General features: G+C 39.1%; 1 protein-coding gene across 1 annotated transcript in view; it reads right to left on the reverse strand.

Moving 5' to 3' along the window:
- PLB1 (phospholipase B1) overlaps positions 1-18,717 on the reverse strand; it is a 77,803-nt gene that overhangs the window by 48,385 nt on the left and 10,701 nt on the right. The window contains exons 10-23 of the mRNA XM_054514462.1: positions 18,286-18,348; positions 16,904-16,986; positions 16,038-16,047; positions 14,460-14,516; positions 13,717-13,821; positions 12,144-12,233; positions 8,505-8,567; positions 7,620-7,700; positions 6,088-6,154; positions 5,324-5,382; positions 4,182-4,255; positions 2,614-2,657; positions 1,668-1,776; positions 733-784 (exon numbers count right to left, since the gene is read on the reverse strand). Of these exons, the coding sequence (XP_054370437.1) occupies positions 733-784; positions 1,668-1,776; positions 2,614-2,657; positions 4,182-4,255; positions 5,324-5,382; positions 6,088-6,154; positions 7,620-7,700; positions 8,505-8,567; positions 12,144-12,233; positions 13,717-13,821; positions 14,460-14,516; positions 16,038-16,047; positions 16,904-16,986; positions 18,286-18,348 (957 nt within the window). The remainder of the gene's footprint in view (positions 1-732; positions 785-1,667; positions 1,777-2,613; positions 2,658-4,181; positions 4,256-5,323; positions 5,383-6,087; positions 6,155-7,619; positions 7,701-8,504; positions 8,568-12,143; positions 12,234-13,716; positions 13,822-14,459; positions 14,517-16,037; positions 16,048-16,903; positions 16,987-18,285; positions 18,349-18,717) is intronic.

Below are 18,717 nucleotides of genomic sequence, written 5' to 3' on the forward strand. Positions count from 1 at the left end.
GCCAATATGTACACACCAGAGTATTTACACTAAACACGCACACAGATATCTTGAAGGCTTTTTGGCTGCTTTCCAGCTGCACCATTGGAAAGCCAAACTATTATAGTGTAACTTAGGTCACTGATTGCATAACACATTTGTCAAATTACAAATAGCAAACATTCAAAGCACTAGCTGAGGTGAGAAACATGCAAGCAATCCTCAACTTAATGTGTATTTTACAGACAATTAATCAAATAATTCTTAACAATGAATGTGTACCTCAAAAATCAGCTGCTGACTAGATGAAAGAAGGGCACTAATTTGTTTTTTTAGAAAACAACTCCCTTCCTCACTTCACATGCTCACTCCACACGATTTGCTACTTGAAAAGCTTCCCCTCAACATCCTAGCATGTATCATTTCTGCTGGAAAAACCACCTGCTTACAGGATAATTAATAGCACCACAGCAAAATCCTCAGAGAATGGGATCTGTTATCTTACAGGATGACGTGGGCTGGGAGCAGAAAAAACAGCACTGCATTTGCAGCCACTTCCAGTAAAAATGATTAAAAGGTTACAATTATCTGGGCTTGATAGCAGCTATCATACACTGGCACAAATTCATTTAAGACTAAGCTATAGATTATTTTGTGCTGAACTCACACTCTGCACTGGGAAGTTTTATGCTGTAGAAATTAATGATGCTATGTCACATCATTCTAAAGATAGTCATGATATGTTGAACTCACAGAATTATTCTTCATGCGGGCCACCAGTCTCCTAACCTGTTCAGGAACATCCCTAAAAATAAAAGAAAAATAAAATCATAAAATACATTAATAAAAAATTAAAGAAAGAATCCTGCACAGATAACAAGGCAAAGAGGCAAGCTGACTAATGGACATTAAAAACCAAAAAACTCCAAAGAAAGTCCAGTTTTCATTGAATGGAATGTATGATATAGCCAACGAAGGCTATGCTTCGAGATAGTGATGGAAAAAGAAAAAAGAGAAAATAATTAGCATCCAACAGGCATTGGGCTACTTTGCAAATGCTGCATAGTTACTCTTTTACCAACTATATAGAAAATGCACTTTCCCCACCATCGGACAGATGCTATCAACAGACATAGCTCTGAAGTGTCTGTGCTCATACCAATGTTGTTATACAGGCTCAAGGCACTGAAGTAGGTCTTATAAGAACAGTTACCAGTGGAAAAAATAGGATATGAATTGCACTGAAGAGGGTGCATAGTGATCTCTAGTTAATTCCCAGCTCTGGCAGACCAAGAATTAAACAATCCACAACTTTCTCAGTCTCTACACAAACTCTTGGTCCTGATGACAAGAGGGTTTGAATATACCTCCTATAAAGTGGAGATATCTTTTGTCTGACTCACAACAGGACAGCTTTCTGAGTAGTGCCTGTAAAATGCTGTGGCTTTCTTGGCTGAAAATGTCAGAGAAAGTATTGCTTTTGTTGCTAATTTATTTGCAGTGTTTCTAATCCATGTCAAAGTCCTCATCACATTTCTTGGCATTCATGCTTTAGTTAGGATTAAAAAATATTTATCTATTAGACTTACTGTGCTCCTGCCAAATTCAGGATTTGGGCCTTTTTTAGTCACAAGGAATTTTACAGAAAAAAATCAAATTCCTATTAAAATTAAAAGTTTTCCTCTTACTCTGCACAAGCTCCGGCGACAGCTTGGTTTAATGAGGCATCTTTTGAATTCTGTGTTCCAGTGCCAATGGAATACCCTACCAAGAATGGGTTGAACTCACGAAGAATATCTGCAGAAAGAGACAGAACCCTGAAATATTGTTTCCTGCAGCAGGTAACAAATGAGGAAATAAAGGTCAGATTTTAGTAAAAGACCATTAAAAAGCTTTAGGAGATAGCTATTAAAAAAATTCAACCTTTAAGTATAATAAACATGGAGATTCATCACCATACAACCATTTCCCTGCCTTCAAGATTTCTGAATTTCATGAATTCAGATAGCTCGTGACCTAACACAACCATCTTGGCTAGCAATGCCATTTTGCCTGGCAAGCAAGGTTGGGTAACCATATACTCAGGCAGGAGAACCTCATGTCATCATGCTCATAACTGCAGACAGGTTGGAATCAAATCCTTTAGCCTGATGGCCCCAGATGTATTAACCCCAAAGACCCCAGATTCCCTTCTAGATCTTAGGTTACAAACCAGCCTTACAAACACCCCAGATCTAAAATGTCCTGACCTTTAAAAAGCATGTAAAATCTGATCTTGTAATGTGATTCTGCCCCTGCCTAAAACAACTTTCCCATATAGTCAAAATAGTTTCTTTAGGCTATGAGCTAAGACCTTTGATTCATCTGTGACCAAACACATTTTAGACAGAACTATAACCAACAGAAGAATACTGAAACAACCAAAACCTAGGAATTACAAAACACATAGTTAAGTCATGCACAGCATATTACAGTCTGGCTGCTAAGCAGCTTTTACTCAGCAGTGGACATTAAACACAAAGAGATTGCTCGTGTCACACTACAAATTTTAACGCTTTTCTCCTGTCTCCTTTTAGGTATTTGAATAATAAACAGCACCACATATTTATCAAATTTACAGAAAAAGCCACTTACTTGGTAGTGTCGTAACTGTGCTTATGTTTTCATTTCCTCCAACACTGTTAAGAAGAAAGAAGAGGGAAAAAGTATTGGTAAGGTCCGATGGGCTCGGCAAGGCAATGGACAAGGTAGGAGAGTGCCCCCTTTTGGGGCTACCGCACAGGTACAGAGCGCGCTGCTGGCTGTGCTGAGCCCACCGCGCCCTGGGTGCCTGTCCCCACATCAGAGACACTCAGCTCCAGCAGAACAGTCATACTAGAAGCCCTGCACAGGCAGCTCTCCTTTCAACTCTTTCACGTGTTTCGGCATATTTTTTAACTCAGCTGAAAGAAATGCGATTTTTTCAAGGGTGCCACCTTTGCTACAGTTACGCCTATTACAATGTTTATAGCTTCCATTTTTAGTTAACACATCTAACCAAAACAGAAAGTTCTAAAAGCATATATTTCAGAGTGATAAGTAAAATCAATACCTTTGCCTTCCCCCATTGCCTTCCCCCCACTCACATTTCACTCAACTGGAAGAATACTTCTAGACTGGTGAAATTCACCATTATGTCCATGTGCTCTTTATTCGCCTTCATGCTGAAAAAAATTACTAGCATACTTGTTGCAAAAAAACTTCAATGGATTTCTATTAAAGATCAAAATATAAAATGTTTGACTTAGAACATCTCTATAATGACCCTTTAATCTGGAACAGATTTGAAGTGCAAATGGAAGTGCTTGAGGCCAAGCTGGATGGTGGCACCATGGTCTAGAGAAAAGTGAGCACCCTGGCCTAGTGAAAAGTGGCACTTCCCATGGCATGGGGGTTGGAACCAGATGATCTTTAAGGTATCTTCCAACCCAGACCATCCTATGATTCTGTGAATGTGTTTAAACGTCTTCTAAAGTTGCAGTGATTGGTAAAAAATGATGAACAGAAGATCAGCCTGACAGGTTAGGTATTAAATGATACAGTAGCAGATTCACAAGCGAGCATGACTGCCTTTCTCCAGAGTCTTTTTGATGTGTCTAACAACATGCTGCATATTGTCTGTATTGACTCATAACTGATGAACTGTTCTCCATGATGTAAGCAATACTGGGAAAGGATGAAGGAAAGAGATACTGCATATGAAACAACAGCAGAAAAGATTTTTTGTAGACCACCAATTTTAAATAAGACAAATGGGTGATGTGGGCCTACACTGGGCAAGAGCAGACAGGGTACAGAAAGAGCAGGGACAGAAATGCAGAATGAGCAAGTGATGCAACGGCAGTGGAGTTTAGAAGATCCTGTTCCAGGGTCTCCTACAACCATGAGATTGAAAAAGAACTTAACAAGGACCCCATTTTTTCATGTACCCAGGTCTGTTCCAGCCATGCTAGATAACTCTCTAGGTACCACTGGTACTCTAGATAACCACTAGTTGAAGTATTTTCTTTAACATGAGTAATAGTACAGCCATGTCCTGTCATGCAAAACGTGACATCAAATCCAGTTTCCACAAGCCTTCATTTACTACAAAAACAACTATATTGATCAAAATGGGAGAAAATGGATTCTCTCCCACTGAGGGGAAGATTTCTGGGACTCACCTCCAAGAAAGACCTCGGTACTGAGTCAGGACATCCAGAACATCGTGGGGTCTGGATCCTGCCCCATTAGCTGCCTGGAGGAGAAGAAGAGTTCACCTTCAGAAAATAAGCATTGCTACAGTAACTACTTCTTGACTGATCCTACTGAGAATAACTTAAAAGCATATTAATGAAGCAAGCTATGTCATCTTCCCAAAATAGAACAGATTCCTGTTCTCAAGAAGTTCAAAGGCTGAAGGTATTTTAACTCCACTCCAGTGAATTACCCTCTTCTATCAACTTCATGATTAGATCAAGTGGGGGAAAATTACTTGAGAATGTTCAAAATACTAATATAATTCTAAATTTACGTAAGGAACAAATATGACAGCAGTTGTTCTGAATTAATAATTTATTATAATGTTCCTCACATTAAAAAGTTGTACAGTGATTATATGTCTTTCCCAGTTTCTCCAAGGAAAAAACTACAAGGATTTAATGTGATAATTAGCACAGAACATGTAGGAAACATGAATTATTATATGAGCAGTAAAGCAGTCACCATTGATTGGAGAATCACAACCAGTCTAGGGATAATGAGCTTACATAGAACAAGGAATAGTGTTAAAATAAAAAAATCTCAAGGCAAGTTCCACTCAACACACCTGATGTTCTACTGCAATTTTAATCATATATTTAGTTAGTATGAATCACTATGGCTTTATAGGCTTTGGCATTATCATATATTGTTCATATTATATAGATACACAGATATACACAATCAGATGCAGAACTTTTTCTTCTTCAAGTTGCTCACTAATATCTTTCAGGGCTAATACCTTGGGAGCTGCCAAAAATCGAAAGAAATTGTAAAGAAAAGCAATTGTTGCAAGTCCACTCCAGCAGAATAGTTTTGCGGCTACACAATCTAATCTTACATTTCTTCCTTGTGTTGGACTCTTGTGGACTTCAAATGGGAACTTTGCACTCAGATTAGATTCATGATCTGATTATCAATCAGCCAAGGAGGAGTATGGAAAAAAAATGTGAAAAACGTGTTTGGCTTAATAGGGCATAGTATGTATACCATTTCCCAGGTTAAAAAATCAGAAATTTCATTGTAAGTTTTTCATTGCAATGGCTATCTAGTGATCTTTACTTACTGTGAGTGAATCTCCCACAGCAGCAATCACTTGAATATCTGCTGGTTTTAAATTATGAACTAAAAAAAAAAAAAACAAAAACAAGGGTAGTTTAAGGGAAAGAACAAAAGAAAACTACAAATTGTGATGGTTATTAAAAGTTTTCCTCAGAATAAGCATAATAAATCATTGCAAAGACAGTATTTTTAATATTCATGGCAGCATCAGTTGAGAACGACAGAGACTGATAGGTATCGAATGACAAATTATTCTTGGTACCATAGCTGGGCAGTAGCTACAATGACAAAGGAGACAGCAAGATTCCAGTCTTGCATTTGTTCTTCCTCAAATTTCTTTTAACTGGTGAAAATGACTGAAAAGCAGGCACAGCTCTGGTGGATATTTAGAACCATCACAGGTTCTGAGGAATGAAAAACCTACCCAAGGAACTCCATATGGGTTTTTGCACCTCAGACTGCATTAACAAGAGCCTCCTACAGTATATCCCCCCGGAAAGGAAGGGCCTGACTGCCTCCTATCTTTTCCACTGTCACTTCTTTGTTTGTACATGGAAGATGCAGCTGCATAAACTTTCATCACCCTTGAGGTATTGAACTTGCATCTTGCTATACAACCACTCACATTGTTCCAAAAAGACTCTTAAAAACCACAGTCAACAAAGTGCACTTCTGCAAAGAAAAATATACCTCTCCTGAGTAAACCCAGTTCTGCTCTTCTGTCATCAAATGAAGTAGCTCTATGACAAAAAGGCATAGTACTTATACCTGAAACTGGAACTGTATCAGAGGGATCCCGGTCAGGACAGGGAATATTTGTTCCATAACTCCTCTCCTGCAAAGACAGGGCAAGACTTCGCATCAGTCTCACTCTACTCTGGTCATGGTAAACTATTTACATCTCAGAGCATTATATTAATAGAACTCCTACATACTTTCTATAAACTAGCCAGCTCAGCCTGCCCTCAGTCTGTGCCTTTTGAGGGCAAACACAAACTCAGCCTGCTCAGAAGTCCTGCAGCCTTATGAGTGCAGCACAACTCATGCCTACCAGCGGGGCCAGTTGTTTTAGACTCTGAGCCATGTTGCTCTCAGCTAAGCAACGTTTGGTGTGCCCATACCCTGAACGTCTTTTGTGAGAAACTGTTTGAATATCCCTGAAATATCTTAGCACAAAACCATAACTCTGTCAGCAGGCCATGAGCCTGCCTTCTGTGTATGCAGTCCTGTTCGTGCAGCCAGGGGTTTGCCCTCCTGGCTCTTCTGGGTTGCAGCCTACTGACAGAAATACCCCCAAAGTCTACTGTTAGTGAAGGGCTGACCATCAATATACCAAAGCAAACCATCACACAAGACTCAAAGATGTGCTTTGGCTCCAAATCTCTCTGCAGTATTCCTTAAGTAGGCTAACTTGCCTAAGGAAATGATACTTGTATGTCTTGTCTCGTTTTTCTGGATTGGGTTTTTAATTTTTAATTTAAAAACCCAACAAAAAAACCACAAACATAACATAGTATTGCTCCTTACATCCTTAACACCTCCTACACTACAGCTATTTCCAAAAATCAGAGTGGTAGGTACCATTGCCTCACGGCAAGGTCTGTACACCCCAAGTAACCAACAAAACAGATGGCACTATATTAAAATGTGAACAGAAATGCATCTTATAACTCCAGTTACAAACAGGCCATTTTGTCTAAATGGTCTAGGCATTGTGTTCAGAGGCATGAAAATGAACATTATCAACTCACTCTGTTCCTGCTTGGGAACACCAAGTTCTGCTCAAAATCAGAGTACTCTGACTTAAAAAACACAATCATGAGTCTTTTCTCCACACATCTAATCTGAAAGTATCTCATAAAAAAAATAAACCAGAAAACAACCATATTCTTCAGTTTTATTATGGCAATGAAAAAAGACTAAATCAGACCCACACAGTAGTTGGATCTGATCTAGTTTCTTCCACAGTAGGACTAAATAGCCCCATTTTCACTCTCTTCTTATCCCAGGGAAAATAACATTTTTATCCAGATGCTTAACATAGGCTCTTACCATTGAAGGCAAGCCTCACTTTAGGCTAGCTGAACACATCTACCTTACCCACACTCTACAGAACACACCGAGGAGATAATTTGCTATTAAACATCTGACTATTTAGTCAAGCAGAGAAGTAAAGAGCTGGAGTTTTGCATTTAGTTTTCCCAGGTAGCATTGTTTATTTAGGTTACAACACACTCTTACCCACCTGCCCCACTCCCTGGAATACACCCAGTCCATTGATGCAAACAGTCCTACTGTACCTGAGGTGTTTCTATGCGGTTTGATGTCCTCAGGGAAGATGAGTAGTTACTATTTCTATATGTAAACAAGTATGGATTTTCCTGCAGAGTGAAGAGAGTATGTTTACAAAGCTAGTAGAAACACGTCAGCTGACGTTAAAGTTTCTGGCTACAATTTCCAAGAGAAAAAAATCTTTACAGTATTAATTTCTGAATGAACGTTGCATTAGTGAAGCAAACCAGGTTAGACTTGAAAGTTAAGCCCTGGTCTGAAGCCATGTCCTAGGTATGCTCTAGGCACAGCACCACCTCCTGCCTTAAATCTAACATCAAACAAACCATAAAATTCTATGTCTTTGATATTTTAATTGCTGCTCAGAAGCTTTTGGATGCCAGTAATATTTTATCACTATCAAATTATTGAAGCCAGAGCTCAAATGCAAACGCATACAAGAACCTGTTCTTTTAACATGAGATGCTCCAATCCTGACTACTGACAGCTCCAGGGACTAAATTAGTAAAACGTGTTAGCAGAGGCAAATCATAGAAAAGCTAGATTATATAAAATATATGGATTCAATTTTATTGGTGACGCAAATTTGAATATTGATAATGCACATCATACCTGCAATTAATAAATTCAGATTAGCAAGATATATTTTTGGACAAAAAAAAATCTGACAGAGATGATTAAACCAAATTTTGTCAAAAGTTCTTTTTTTCAGAGTTTCATCTATAGAAAATAAAGACTCCATGTCAATGAACTTTAGGAACACTCAGTTTTTAACAGTGCAGTAACTTGGGCAAGCGCACATTCCCAAAAACTTCAGAAAACAACAGTATTGAAAATGTGGAAATTCTACAAAGAATAAATAATATCACAGAATAACAAGGAAGCCCTTTTACCTGAGATGGACACTGTACAATTTTTGTGGCACCATAAGGCTGCTTCTGTCCAACTGGCTGCATCTGGAAAGGGAGAGAACAGAGGAATTGTACACATGCTGTGTGTGGGAAGGAAGGAAGAGCAGCAGCAATGCAAAGGCTCTAGTGCCTGAAGTTTTCCTTCAGGAAGGAAACATATATATGTTTCCTTCAGGAAGGAAACATATATATTTAAAAATTTATTCTGCTTATGATAAATATTTATCTATGCATAATATACCACACGTATACCTACAAAAGCAAGGAACTGAAAACAAGGCCTCTCACATGAGCAGACTGTCTTCCCATCATGACTAAAACCTCCATCCAAACATTTTGGCTTTTGGGAATGCTGACTCTCTATAAGTGTTGATTGTTTATCCTACCTTTCAGAATTGTTTCATTATCTACACTCTCACACATGTTAGGCAACACCAAAAGGTGCTTTCCTATTCCATACAGAGACTTAATAATGTTTATGTTTGTTGGCCTTCTTAAAACAAGATGGAGAGGAGTTTATTGTAATGAAAAATTATGGAATTATTCAGAAAGTAGTGACAGCACAAAGGGACAAATACCAAAAATAATCACTTCACCTGTTCAGGCAGCTTGCTGAGTGCTAATTAAATTGCAATCACACACAGAGGAATTGGCTAGGGTTTAGATCCCTCAGTGCATGTCTGCTCAGCTTGGCACCACCAGCTGCCAGGACCAGCAGCCTGCACAAGAAACAGGATGCAAGGAACTGGAAAATACAACAGCAGCAGGCTTGATGTCACCAATACACTCTGTGCAGGAATGCTACATTCTATTTTGATTCTTCTGTCAATGAAAATAATGGGAAAATTCGGAGAAATAGAGAAGATGCTTACAGAGTTTCTATTCTTTGAGAGAAACATTTGAAGAAATAGTCTGCTTTTTTTTTTTTTTTGGGCGGGGGGGGGAGGGGGCAATAAAACTAATTTCCCTGAAACGTGCAAAATAATTTAAGTACAAAAATAAAAAAAGTCAAGCTCAGAGAAAAGGAAAAGATACATTGGGATACTTTCCCATCCTCATTTTTTTAAGTTCAAACAGGTATTAGACACTTGCATGTGTTGGGACTTGGGTGACAAGAACAAATTTCTCCAGAAGGCAGTAAGTTCCAGCTGGCTTAGACACACTGCTCTCCCAGCACAGACTGACAGCTCCCATGCGCTCAGCTGCACAGTCCTGGTCAGGGAATGGGGCACCAGGGCTGTATTGTGGCCACCAACCCTCCCCTGAATTCTAGCACATATGTCATGCAGGCACTCAGTGTGTGGGTCTGCTCTGGTACTCAGCAGAGGCAGCACAAACCCCTGAACAAAGAACAGAGAGGCACAGGCAGCCTCCTGCAGTGCTGTTCACTTTTGGGTTCTTGCCTGGTTTACCTTCTCTTTTGGCTGCAGGATAGGCTTGGGTTTTGTTTCCATAACACAAAAAAGTGCCAAAAGACAAGAACTCCTCTCTCCTACTTATGAAGTTCTTTACATACATAAATGGGGCTTTGCCCTCAGATAGATGTCCAGAGGTAAAACTGAATAATTTTGGCAATGCCTACTACGATCAGGCTCTCCGTGGTAAACATCAAAGCTGTCCAACTACACAGCCAACCTCTCTCAGCTTTTCCAATGCCATTTATCTGACTGTTCTCTGGTGTGCTTAGCATATGAATTGCATTGGTCCTAAAGAGTTAGAACAGTTTTGGTCAAATATCCAGCCCTGCCTAGGACCAAGCCTTAGAACATAATGGCTCAGCTTCTCCTCAGGCAGGCTGAAGTGCAGCCCTAAGGCCAATTGCCACTAGATTTTCAAGGTTTTGCCCTTTGGCCAATAAGCAGGTAATTATTCCAGGAAAGAGGTTGGTACCAAGCCTCAAAACAAGGTCCTGACAGCCTGGCAGAGAGCAGGAGAAGGTAAACCTCTGAATGCAGTTTCATTCAGAGGTTCAATGCTATGTTTCCAGGTCCACAAGTCACAATTCTTGATTTTCTATCAGGTCCCAAGACTGTGTTATGGGGTTTTTTTCAATTTTTAAAGAAGTCAGCCTAAACAGTTGGCTAGGTTTCCCAGCAGAACTGGAGAGACCTTTATCGGGCGAGGACACCTGCTAGTGCTTTTTATGCTGAACACATCTTTCATATCTTCTTTTATATCACAGCAGAATACAGGCAGACAAGGCAATCACAGGCAAACAAAGAAGCAACCCTGAAAGGCTCCTTTCTGATGATTGCTACTGTACTCTGAAAAGTCCACTTAATCAAAGAGAAGTCAGGAAAAGAGATGGCAAAATGAGTTGAGGGAATTGTTACCACACAGTCTTCCTTCAAACCAGTGGCAAAATGTGGGTTTGCTACATTTTGCTCCTCCTCCAGCTCACCTAGGCTGTCCTCTCACTAGAGGAATCACCTCACACTGAGTAAAAACACTGAAATAAAGCAAAGCAGGTATTTGTCTCCCTTGTGACAATGCTTTGGTTCTGGTGGCTCCACAGCATGCTCGCTGCCCAAGTCTGGCTAACTGGCCCTGATGCAGCCAGCCTTAAAAGCACAGCTTCATATTGCTTATGGTTTTTCATCTCTGCTGTTTTCACGAAATGCTCCTGGGCAATTAGAGTGACAAGAATAGAGTAACATGCCACAGAATGGGTTGCTAAAGGACAGAGCAGAGGAGGACAAATAAAGTCTGTGCAGAAAAGGATTAGCGACAGAAAAATGAAACAGAGGGCATCTATTTTATGATGGAAGAACTGAAGTAGGAACTGTGACATCATCACAAGGCATATCACAGATAACAGCAAAGGACATAGACCCAGCATGGCTGTTCCAAGGTTACCACTGCAATAGGTTATCAACTTTTGACTCCTTGGCTCCTACTAACTTTAACTAAAAGATAACATATTTTATTAAAAGTGACTGTACTATTCTTGTAGATACATCATCTGGTGACAATAGAAGTCTCTAATAGAAGCCTCTTCCTGCAAATTCTGCTTCTTTAAATGATATGGGCTACAACAGCATTATTACTGCTTAAAGTAGCATAAAAGAAAACAGCTGGATAAGACATCCAACTCTAGAGGACATAACAAGAGCTCCTCAAGGTTGTCTATCCCCTTTTCACTATGAGCAACAGCAGCACAAAGATGAGGGAGAAGGAGGAGAGAGTGGTATAAGACTCATTAGTACAGCATGGTGGGGGATGCAAGATAGAGGAGAGTAGACAGGAGTATAATTGCTGTAATCTCAGGTTAGGACAAGCCTCAGTCATCCTGTGCTCTGCTGTCAAAGAAGTAAGATTAGCAAAACCAGAATCTGTCACAGCTCATGTAGTCCATGAGGCTTCCCAAAGGGCTACTTTGAAAACCTTTCTAAAAAGTTCTTAGTAGAAAGTAGCAGCAGAGTGAGATTTGTCTTGGAAGTGTAGGGCATTTAGCGTTACTCAAGAGCAGCCTCCCTGCACACCTGAGGATAGCAGTCATGGGATAATTTGTGTATTCTTCCTTCCCCTGCCTCTTTGCTACTCAAAGCCTGGCTTGTGCAGGGTTGCTACTAGTCATCCAGACCAAGTTCAGCAAGAAACAGTCTCTGTAGTACTGCTTACCATGTTGTTCCAGAGGCCCACAGCCATGAAAATGCAATCTTCCAAAATCTCCACTTGTGTCTCTGATGTGGTAATCAAATCATCCTTGCCCTGAAAGGGAAAGTACCTTAAGCATCATAAAATAATCAAGAGTATGGAAAGATTAGTTATTCAGTGACAGAAGCTCTCAACCCATAAAACAATATCCATATCCACAAGGAAATCAATCTTTGGTATTCTCATTAAGCCACTTGCCACTGATCCCAGTTACTACTGGTGTCTCAAGATAGAAAGATGCTGTTTTTGTAAATGATTGCTGCACATCAACAGGACAAGAAGAGCAGAGCAACAACACAACATGATCACAATAGTGACACACAGTAGAGCAGGAATACACATGTATTCACAGTAGATGTGAATACATTAATCATTTGGAATAAACAACACTTCTAGTTTATACATGCCTTTAAAGATTAGAAACATGCAGAATTTGTCTTAAGTGAGCATGCTGAATTTTAAATGAAATGTAACTGCTGGAAGAGTTTGGAAGGTTACACATGGTGGCCTGCAGGCATACCACAAATCAGAAGAAATAAAGAATCCACCTATGACACATGATAGTATTTAAAGAAATAATAGAGCAAATTACTGACAGAAAAACTAATGGCATGAGAGTTAGAAGTCTGCTATTTGCATAGGGACCAGTCATCTACAAAAAAAGCCAGGCAAAAGATGACCCCGGTAGCAACAAGAAGATTTTGAAAGACAGAAAATCCTTTGTTTTCCTGGAAGAAGAATTTCTTCTCCCAATTCACTTTGTTCTGATACTGATCTGAGGTGAGCAATGGAATTACCTCAAATTCATGAAGCTATTATCTTGATGCTCAAAACCCCAGACCATGAGTCATTATCAACCTATTTTACAAAAAAACACCTAATGTGATGGATTTTGATACCACACTCCAAGTGAGCCATTCTCCAGAAAGTTATATTCTCCCTAAGATCTTCATTGCCAGATCTTAGACAACCTTGACCTTTCAACTTCCCTTTAAGGACCACTTATAGCAAAACCATGCCTGACATCCTAGGCAATCCCATCTTCATTCCCTACTGCCTACACCAGGAAAAAAGTCTGAGTTCCCAGACTCATTGCAGGGAAATAACTGTACTTGCCAACATAGTTTACAAACACCTTTAACTTTTGTCCCTCTAACCTTTCTAAATACATCACATTACCCACTTTTTTTTGCTTTTGTTGTCAAACACCTGAGCATAAACAGGAATGAATATGATGGTGACTACAAAGATATAGAAAAATCAGCAGCACTGACAGCTTCAGACACTTGCAACTTTAGGTGCAGAGCTGCCAAAGCTTGATTTATCCTGAGGCATAGCATTCAAAAACACAGGATGTCTGACTGGTGCTGTTTAAATCAAGTTCCACTCTCACGACTTCTGTGTCTGATCCTGAGGTATGTTCTTCCTGTGCCTGACTACCCTTATTTTCCAGAATTACACAGCCTAGGACAGGAAAGCCGGCTGAATAGTGCACTCAGTCTCATTCAGAAAGATGGAGCAGCTTGAGTTTACTCACCAGTCTGAGGAGCAGATTTCTTCCTTGGAGAGGAGGCTGAAGAACAACAGTGAAGTCATCCTTTTGATCAAACCTCTCAGACTCCAATAGTTTTTCCAAAGCATCCTAAATAGACAACCATTTAATGAGATAAGTATAATTGGGTAGAGAGTGTAATGTATGTGTGATTCATCAGGGCTTAAAGTACATTCAAATTATCCTCATCCCTAATAAACCACAGAAATAAAATTGTGTATTCCAGAACAAACACAGTAATTTAATGAAATCTTGTTACACAACAACTGGAAAATCCTTGTAGCTATAAGAAAAATGGTTTACCATCATTTTCTTTGAAAGAGCAGCAAGTTTAGCAAGGCAATGAAGTGTCATGTTTGTTGCCATCTTAGCATGTTTAAAAGAAACTCTAGCACAACTGTCTTTGTCTTAAAAGAAAATTTCCCTCTTCTAAATGATGTGGCATTTTACTGGACAAGATGGATCATTTCTCTGATGGGATATGAAAAATCCTAGGTTGCCAAAAGTTATGTAGACATCTAAAACTTAAAGAGATATTAAGATAGAACTTATTGCCAATATTCCTGAGGTAAGAAATGGGATTGGGATTGTTATGGATATGTGATAGAAAGGCTGTGACTCAACTTCCTCACTGCTATTCCTCCCTTACCTCCTTGCTTCAGGCCAATCTGGCAAATGAATAGACACATCTAGCAATATGAGAGCCAAAAACACAGAAGATACCATACCTGATAGGACCACCTCAGTACGTTATCATGTAATGTGGAGTGTTCAATATAATTGCACTGATTCCTGCAGAAAATAATTAAAAACATGAAAGACATTATGAACTTTTGATAAACCAAATGGATATCATGAATTCTTTTAAGCCACTGACAAGCACATACTAAAGAGTAAATTGTTTTATTTGTAGAAAAGGCTACATGGAACACGCAAATTTTTGATATAAACATAAATGACATATATTCCCATATCCAGAGCTCTGTATCTCTTTTTGATTTGAAAGCCTAGTCAGTTGACAAGTATGCCAGACTTAGATTAGCACAGGATCTCACAAGCTAGCAACATGCTCAAGCTTAAAATAAGAGCTGCACTGGTTTTCAAACATTTTCCTCCCTGTAGTCACACAGGAAAATTGAACAAACTCAAAATACTTCCACAGGAACTTTTTCTTTAGTATTTGACTTGAAAACCTGCATCTAGAAATGTGGATGGAAGTTGCAGAAGGTTATACATGCTAAAGGAGGATTGGCACTGTCAGATTCCTGATCTGCAAGGTGAGATGGTATACTGCACATTTTGAAGCTAGCTGGAGAATTCTGAGAGTTCCTAAAGGTGTAGATGGGAACAATATAAGATACATTTAAGATTAGTCAGATTCCAGCAAAATACACTCCCTTGAAATTTCCTGGAAAGACTGGAATCTGAAAAAGTTTCTGGGGGGTTGCAGATATAAGCAATAAGTATGTGTCAGGATCCTTTTCACAGAGCTCTAGCTAAACCCATAAAATGAGAGTTTTCTGATAAAATGATATTAACACTGCTGGTGAGTGAAAGAAATATGAATTCAGGACCAGTATCTTACCCAAGCCTAACAAAGGAACCTCATAAAATACATGAAGAGAGTTATATGCCTAAAAATAGAGTTCATGCATTACTTTGAGTGCAGATGCTTCTAGTTAGTAAGAAATTAGTAAAGGAGGGAACTTTATGTTCCTATTATGTCCCAAACTTCAGTGCCTAAAGTTAAGGCAAGGGACTGAGAGTGTCAACCACTATTATCTTCTTTGATTCTTGAAATTTCTCATATTGGTATGGATTTGTATTTTTCTCTCAAAGCACAGTTCATAATGACAACTTAGTAGCCAAATGCTGGAGGTCCTTATCTGGGACTGGATCTGGGACTGAGGTCATCTAACAAACTAGTGGGAACTGTGTTTATCAACCAGATAAACACAGCCACAAGAGCATGCTGACAATAAGAATGCAAATTGCCTTAAGTACATAAGGATATATAATAATTCCTCAGAGGAAAAAAAATAGATCCATTTCATTTTATTTTTAAGGCCTTCAATACATGGCAAGGCCCATATTCCTAAACACATCTTTTCCACATTTCTCACATTTTACTCCTTCATGTTTGTGCAGGAGAAATAAGCTAGAGTGCCTCATACAGCCACTTTTGACAAAGAAATCCTCTCCTCTCCTTGTATTTGTTAAGTACATGGTTACATAGCAGCCAAACCTCTTCCCCTGTTCCATCAGAACATCTCCAAGGTTGTATACTTGTAAAGCTTGTGAAACACTTCAGGATGACTATATTAGTACATATGGTGTCCTATGCCACGAGCACAGGGAAAAAAATTACTGTGGAGTAAGACAAAGTGTAATCTCACCAGCTGTAAACTACTCTGTCATAGCTGCTCATGTGCACACTCCTACTCCATGCTAAATCAGGACACAAACTACTCGTGCTTTTGTTACAAAGTACTGAGCAAGACAGAGAAATAGATGCAGTTACCATAAGGAACTGACAACTTGGATGTTCTCTACCCTAGCATACCCTAAGCTCAAGTGGAATTTTTCCAATAGCCTAATAATGTCCTTTAAAATCAGTTGCTCATTTTGTGAGCATTGATATGTAGAAATATAAACTTTTGAAGCACCTACAGAGCTTCTGACTTGAGAGTTGCAGAACAAAAGTATCACTGAATAAAAAACTGGGGGTAGCTAGATGATGCAGTTTTGTGACTATAATCTAAGTGCTGGGTCTGGCTGGGATGGAGTTAACTTTCTTCAGAACAGCCCATATGGTGCTGTGTTTTGGATTTGTGGCTAAAACTGTTGATAACAAACCAGTGCTTTGGCTCTTGGTCAACAGTGCTTGTATAGCATTGAGGCTTTCTCTTTTCCCTTCCTTAACTCTGACCCAATATTTAAATATGCTGTCCAATTTGACAGGATTAAAAGCACTAGCTTCCTAGTAAAAATACATCTTTCAGAGAGAGCATATCAGAAACAAAGTAAAGACTTAAAATCTTTCACATACTTTTGTATTAAGGGCAGAAAAACAGTTCAGCAGATTGTATTTCAGTCAAAGTCAGTGCATATACGTAGGTATTTGTTGAACATCAGCAGGACACAGTGACAAAAAGTTAAAGAAACCTGTTACCTGGCATTACTGTAATCTTGGCATGCAAGAGAGGCAGTTGTGAGTTCAGTGGAATCCACTAGATTTACGAAGGCCTTGGGAACCTGCAGTGATAAAGTAGAAATTATTCATGCTAGATTTGCAATTAGAGATCAGCAAGCAGCAATTATAGTAAATTACATCTACAACTTCACGTGTATTACTTCTGGCCTAGGATTCTGCCTACATAAAATCAATTACCAAAGTCTTTGCCAATTCTGTCCTGAACCCTGATCCTATGCCTGCTATCTAGGATCATCATTTATGAAGTACTTGTGACCATGCTTTCTTGACTGAGACACAGCAATTCATTTTACATAACCAAAATGGCCACCAGCCAACTAAACTGAACTCAAATGAACTTGGGACTACCATTTTTCTGGCAACATAGCAATGCAAAGCTGGGGATGAAACATCCTGCATAACAGCACAAGCACTCATGCAACACACCACACCTCTCCCCCGTGCAGAAAGCAGCTTTTCATTTACATAATGATATTTCACTTTCACAAGTGCACATAAACAGATTCTGGAAATAATAGTGGAGAGAATCTGAAGAAAATGTGTGGGTGGAATTTCCCCCATACACAACATTTGTCGAAGTCAGCTGGAGAAAAACGAGTGGTTGTGGTCTGATGCAACCAGACTGTAGCAGGTTTAGAATATGCTGTGGGCCTTCAATGCAGCAAAACAAAATTAATGGAAGATGCTATTGAAATAATTCAGTTAAACAGTTTATAGTCTGCTTTAGTAGAAATCTATCCTCATCTAGTCTACTATCATTAGTAGACCAAGACACAGTGCAGAATGCTTCCCAGAAACCATCCTAGGTAAGCAGATAATTCTTAGCTCAGCCAGCTAGAAGACCTTTAGAAAGGCTGAGATTCTTAAATTAACACAAAATAGGAAAAAAGGTCTATTACATATATTTTAATGGATGTTTTCCCTGGTCTGTAAAAGTCATCACCAGGGAGTGGGCAGCCTGTACACTGTCTAGGTGTTCCACACCAGTAATTAGATACCAGTTCCTTTGACCAACAGCCCTGTTAAACATAACTTTCAGACCTAGACGGATGTACTCCAATTTTCACAGAAATCATTTTTAAAATACCCAAAGATTGAGTGGTACATTAGCTTGTGTTGCAAAATAGAGCAATTACCCATCCACCCTTTCTGTTTGTATGCGCCAGCTTTTTAAAAACGGGAGTAAAACACTTAGTGAAAACAAACAGATCCAGTGGGTTGATGTTAATGAGACTGGTGTTCTAAGTCATGTGAAGAGTGATACAAGCTCTAGTCTAGTCGGGGAGACTGGAAAAATACACAAAGGACTCAGCTATTCAGGGTTGATGAATACATCTTACCTTCTTATACAAAAAATCCAAGACCTCTTTAAGTTTTTCCAGGTTTTCTGATATGCAGTTCTTCTGTAAATGAGATTAGAAAGGCCATCAAAATTAGTAGAAAAAAGTTACTCATTTCCTAAAAGTCACAAACTCTGTGTATTGAGCTGTGTACTGAAGGGTTATTAAGAATCACTCTATTCTAAATTCAGCCTTAGCCAGCAACAAGTAAATAACACGGGAACAAGTCTTGTAATTTATGCCTATAAATAGAGAACTTGACATACAGTGAAAAAAAAAAGACAGGGATAGAGAAGAAAAGTATCTTTATACTTGAAGGTGGAAAACAGCTGTTCTACTAAGACATCTCAGACTAGAGATGGCAAATTAAGTACAGATGTTTATAAATTAAAACACATTGTGCGCCAGGAGCTTACATCATTGGATTGAGGC

This window comes from Molothrus ater, chromosome 3 (genome assembly GCF_012460135.2).
Source record: "Molothrus ater isolate BHLD 08-10-18 breed brown headed cowbird chromosome 3, BPBGC_Mater_1.1, whole genome shotgun sequence".
NCBI classification, from domain to species: Eukaryota; Metazoa; Chordata; class Aves; order Passeriformes; family Icteridae; genus Molothrus; species Molothrus ater.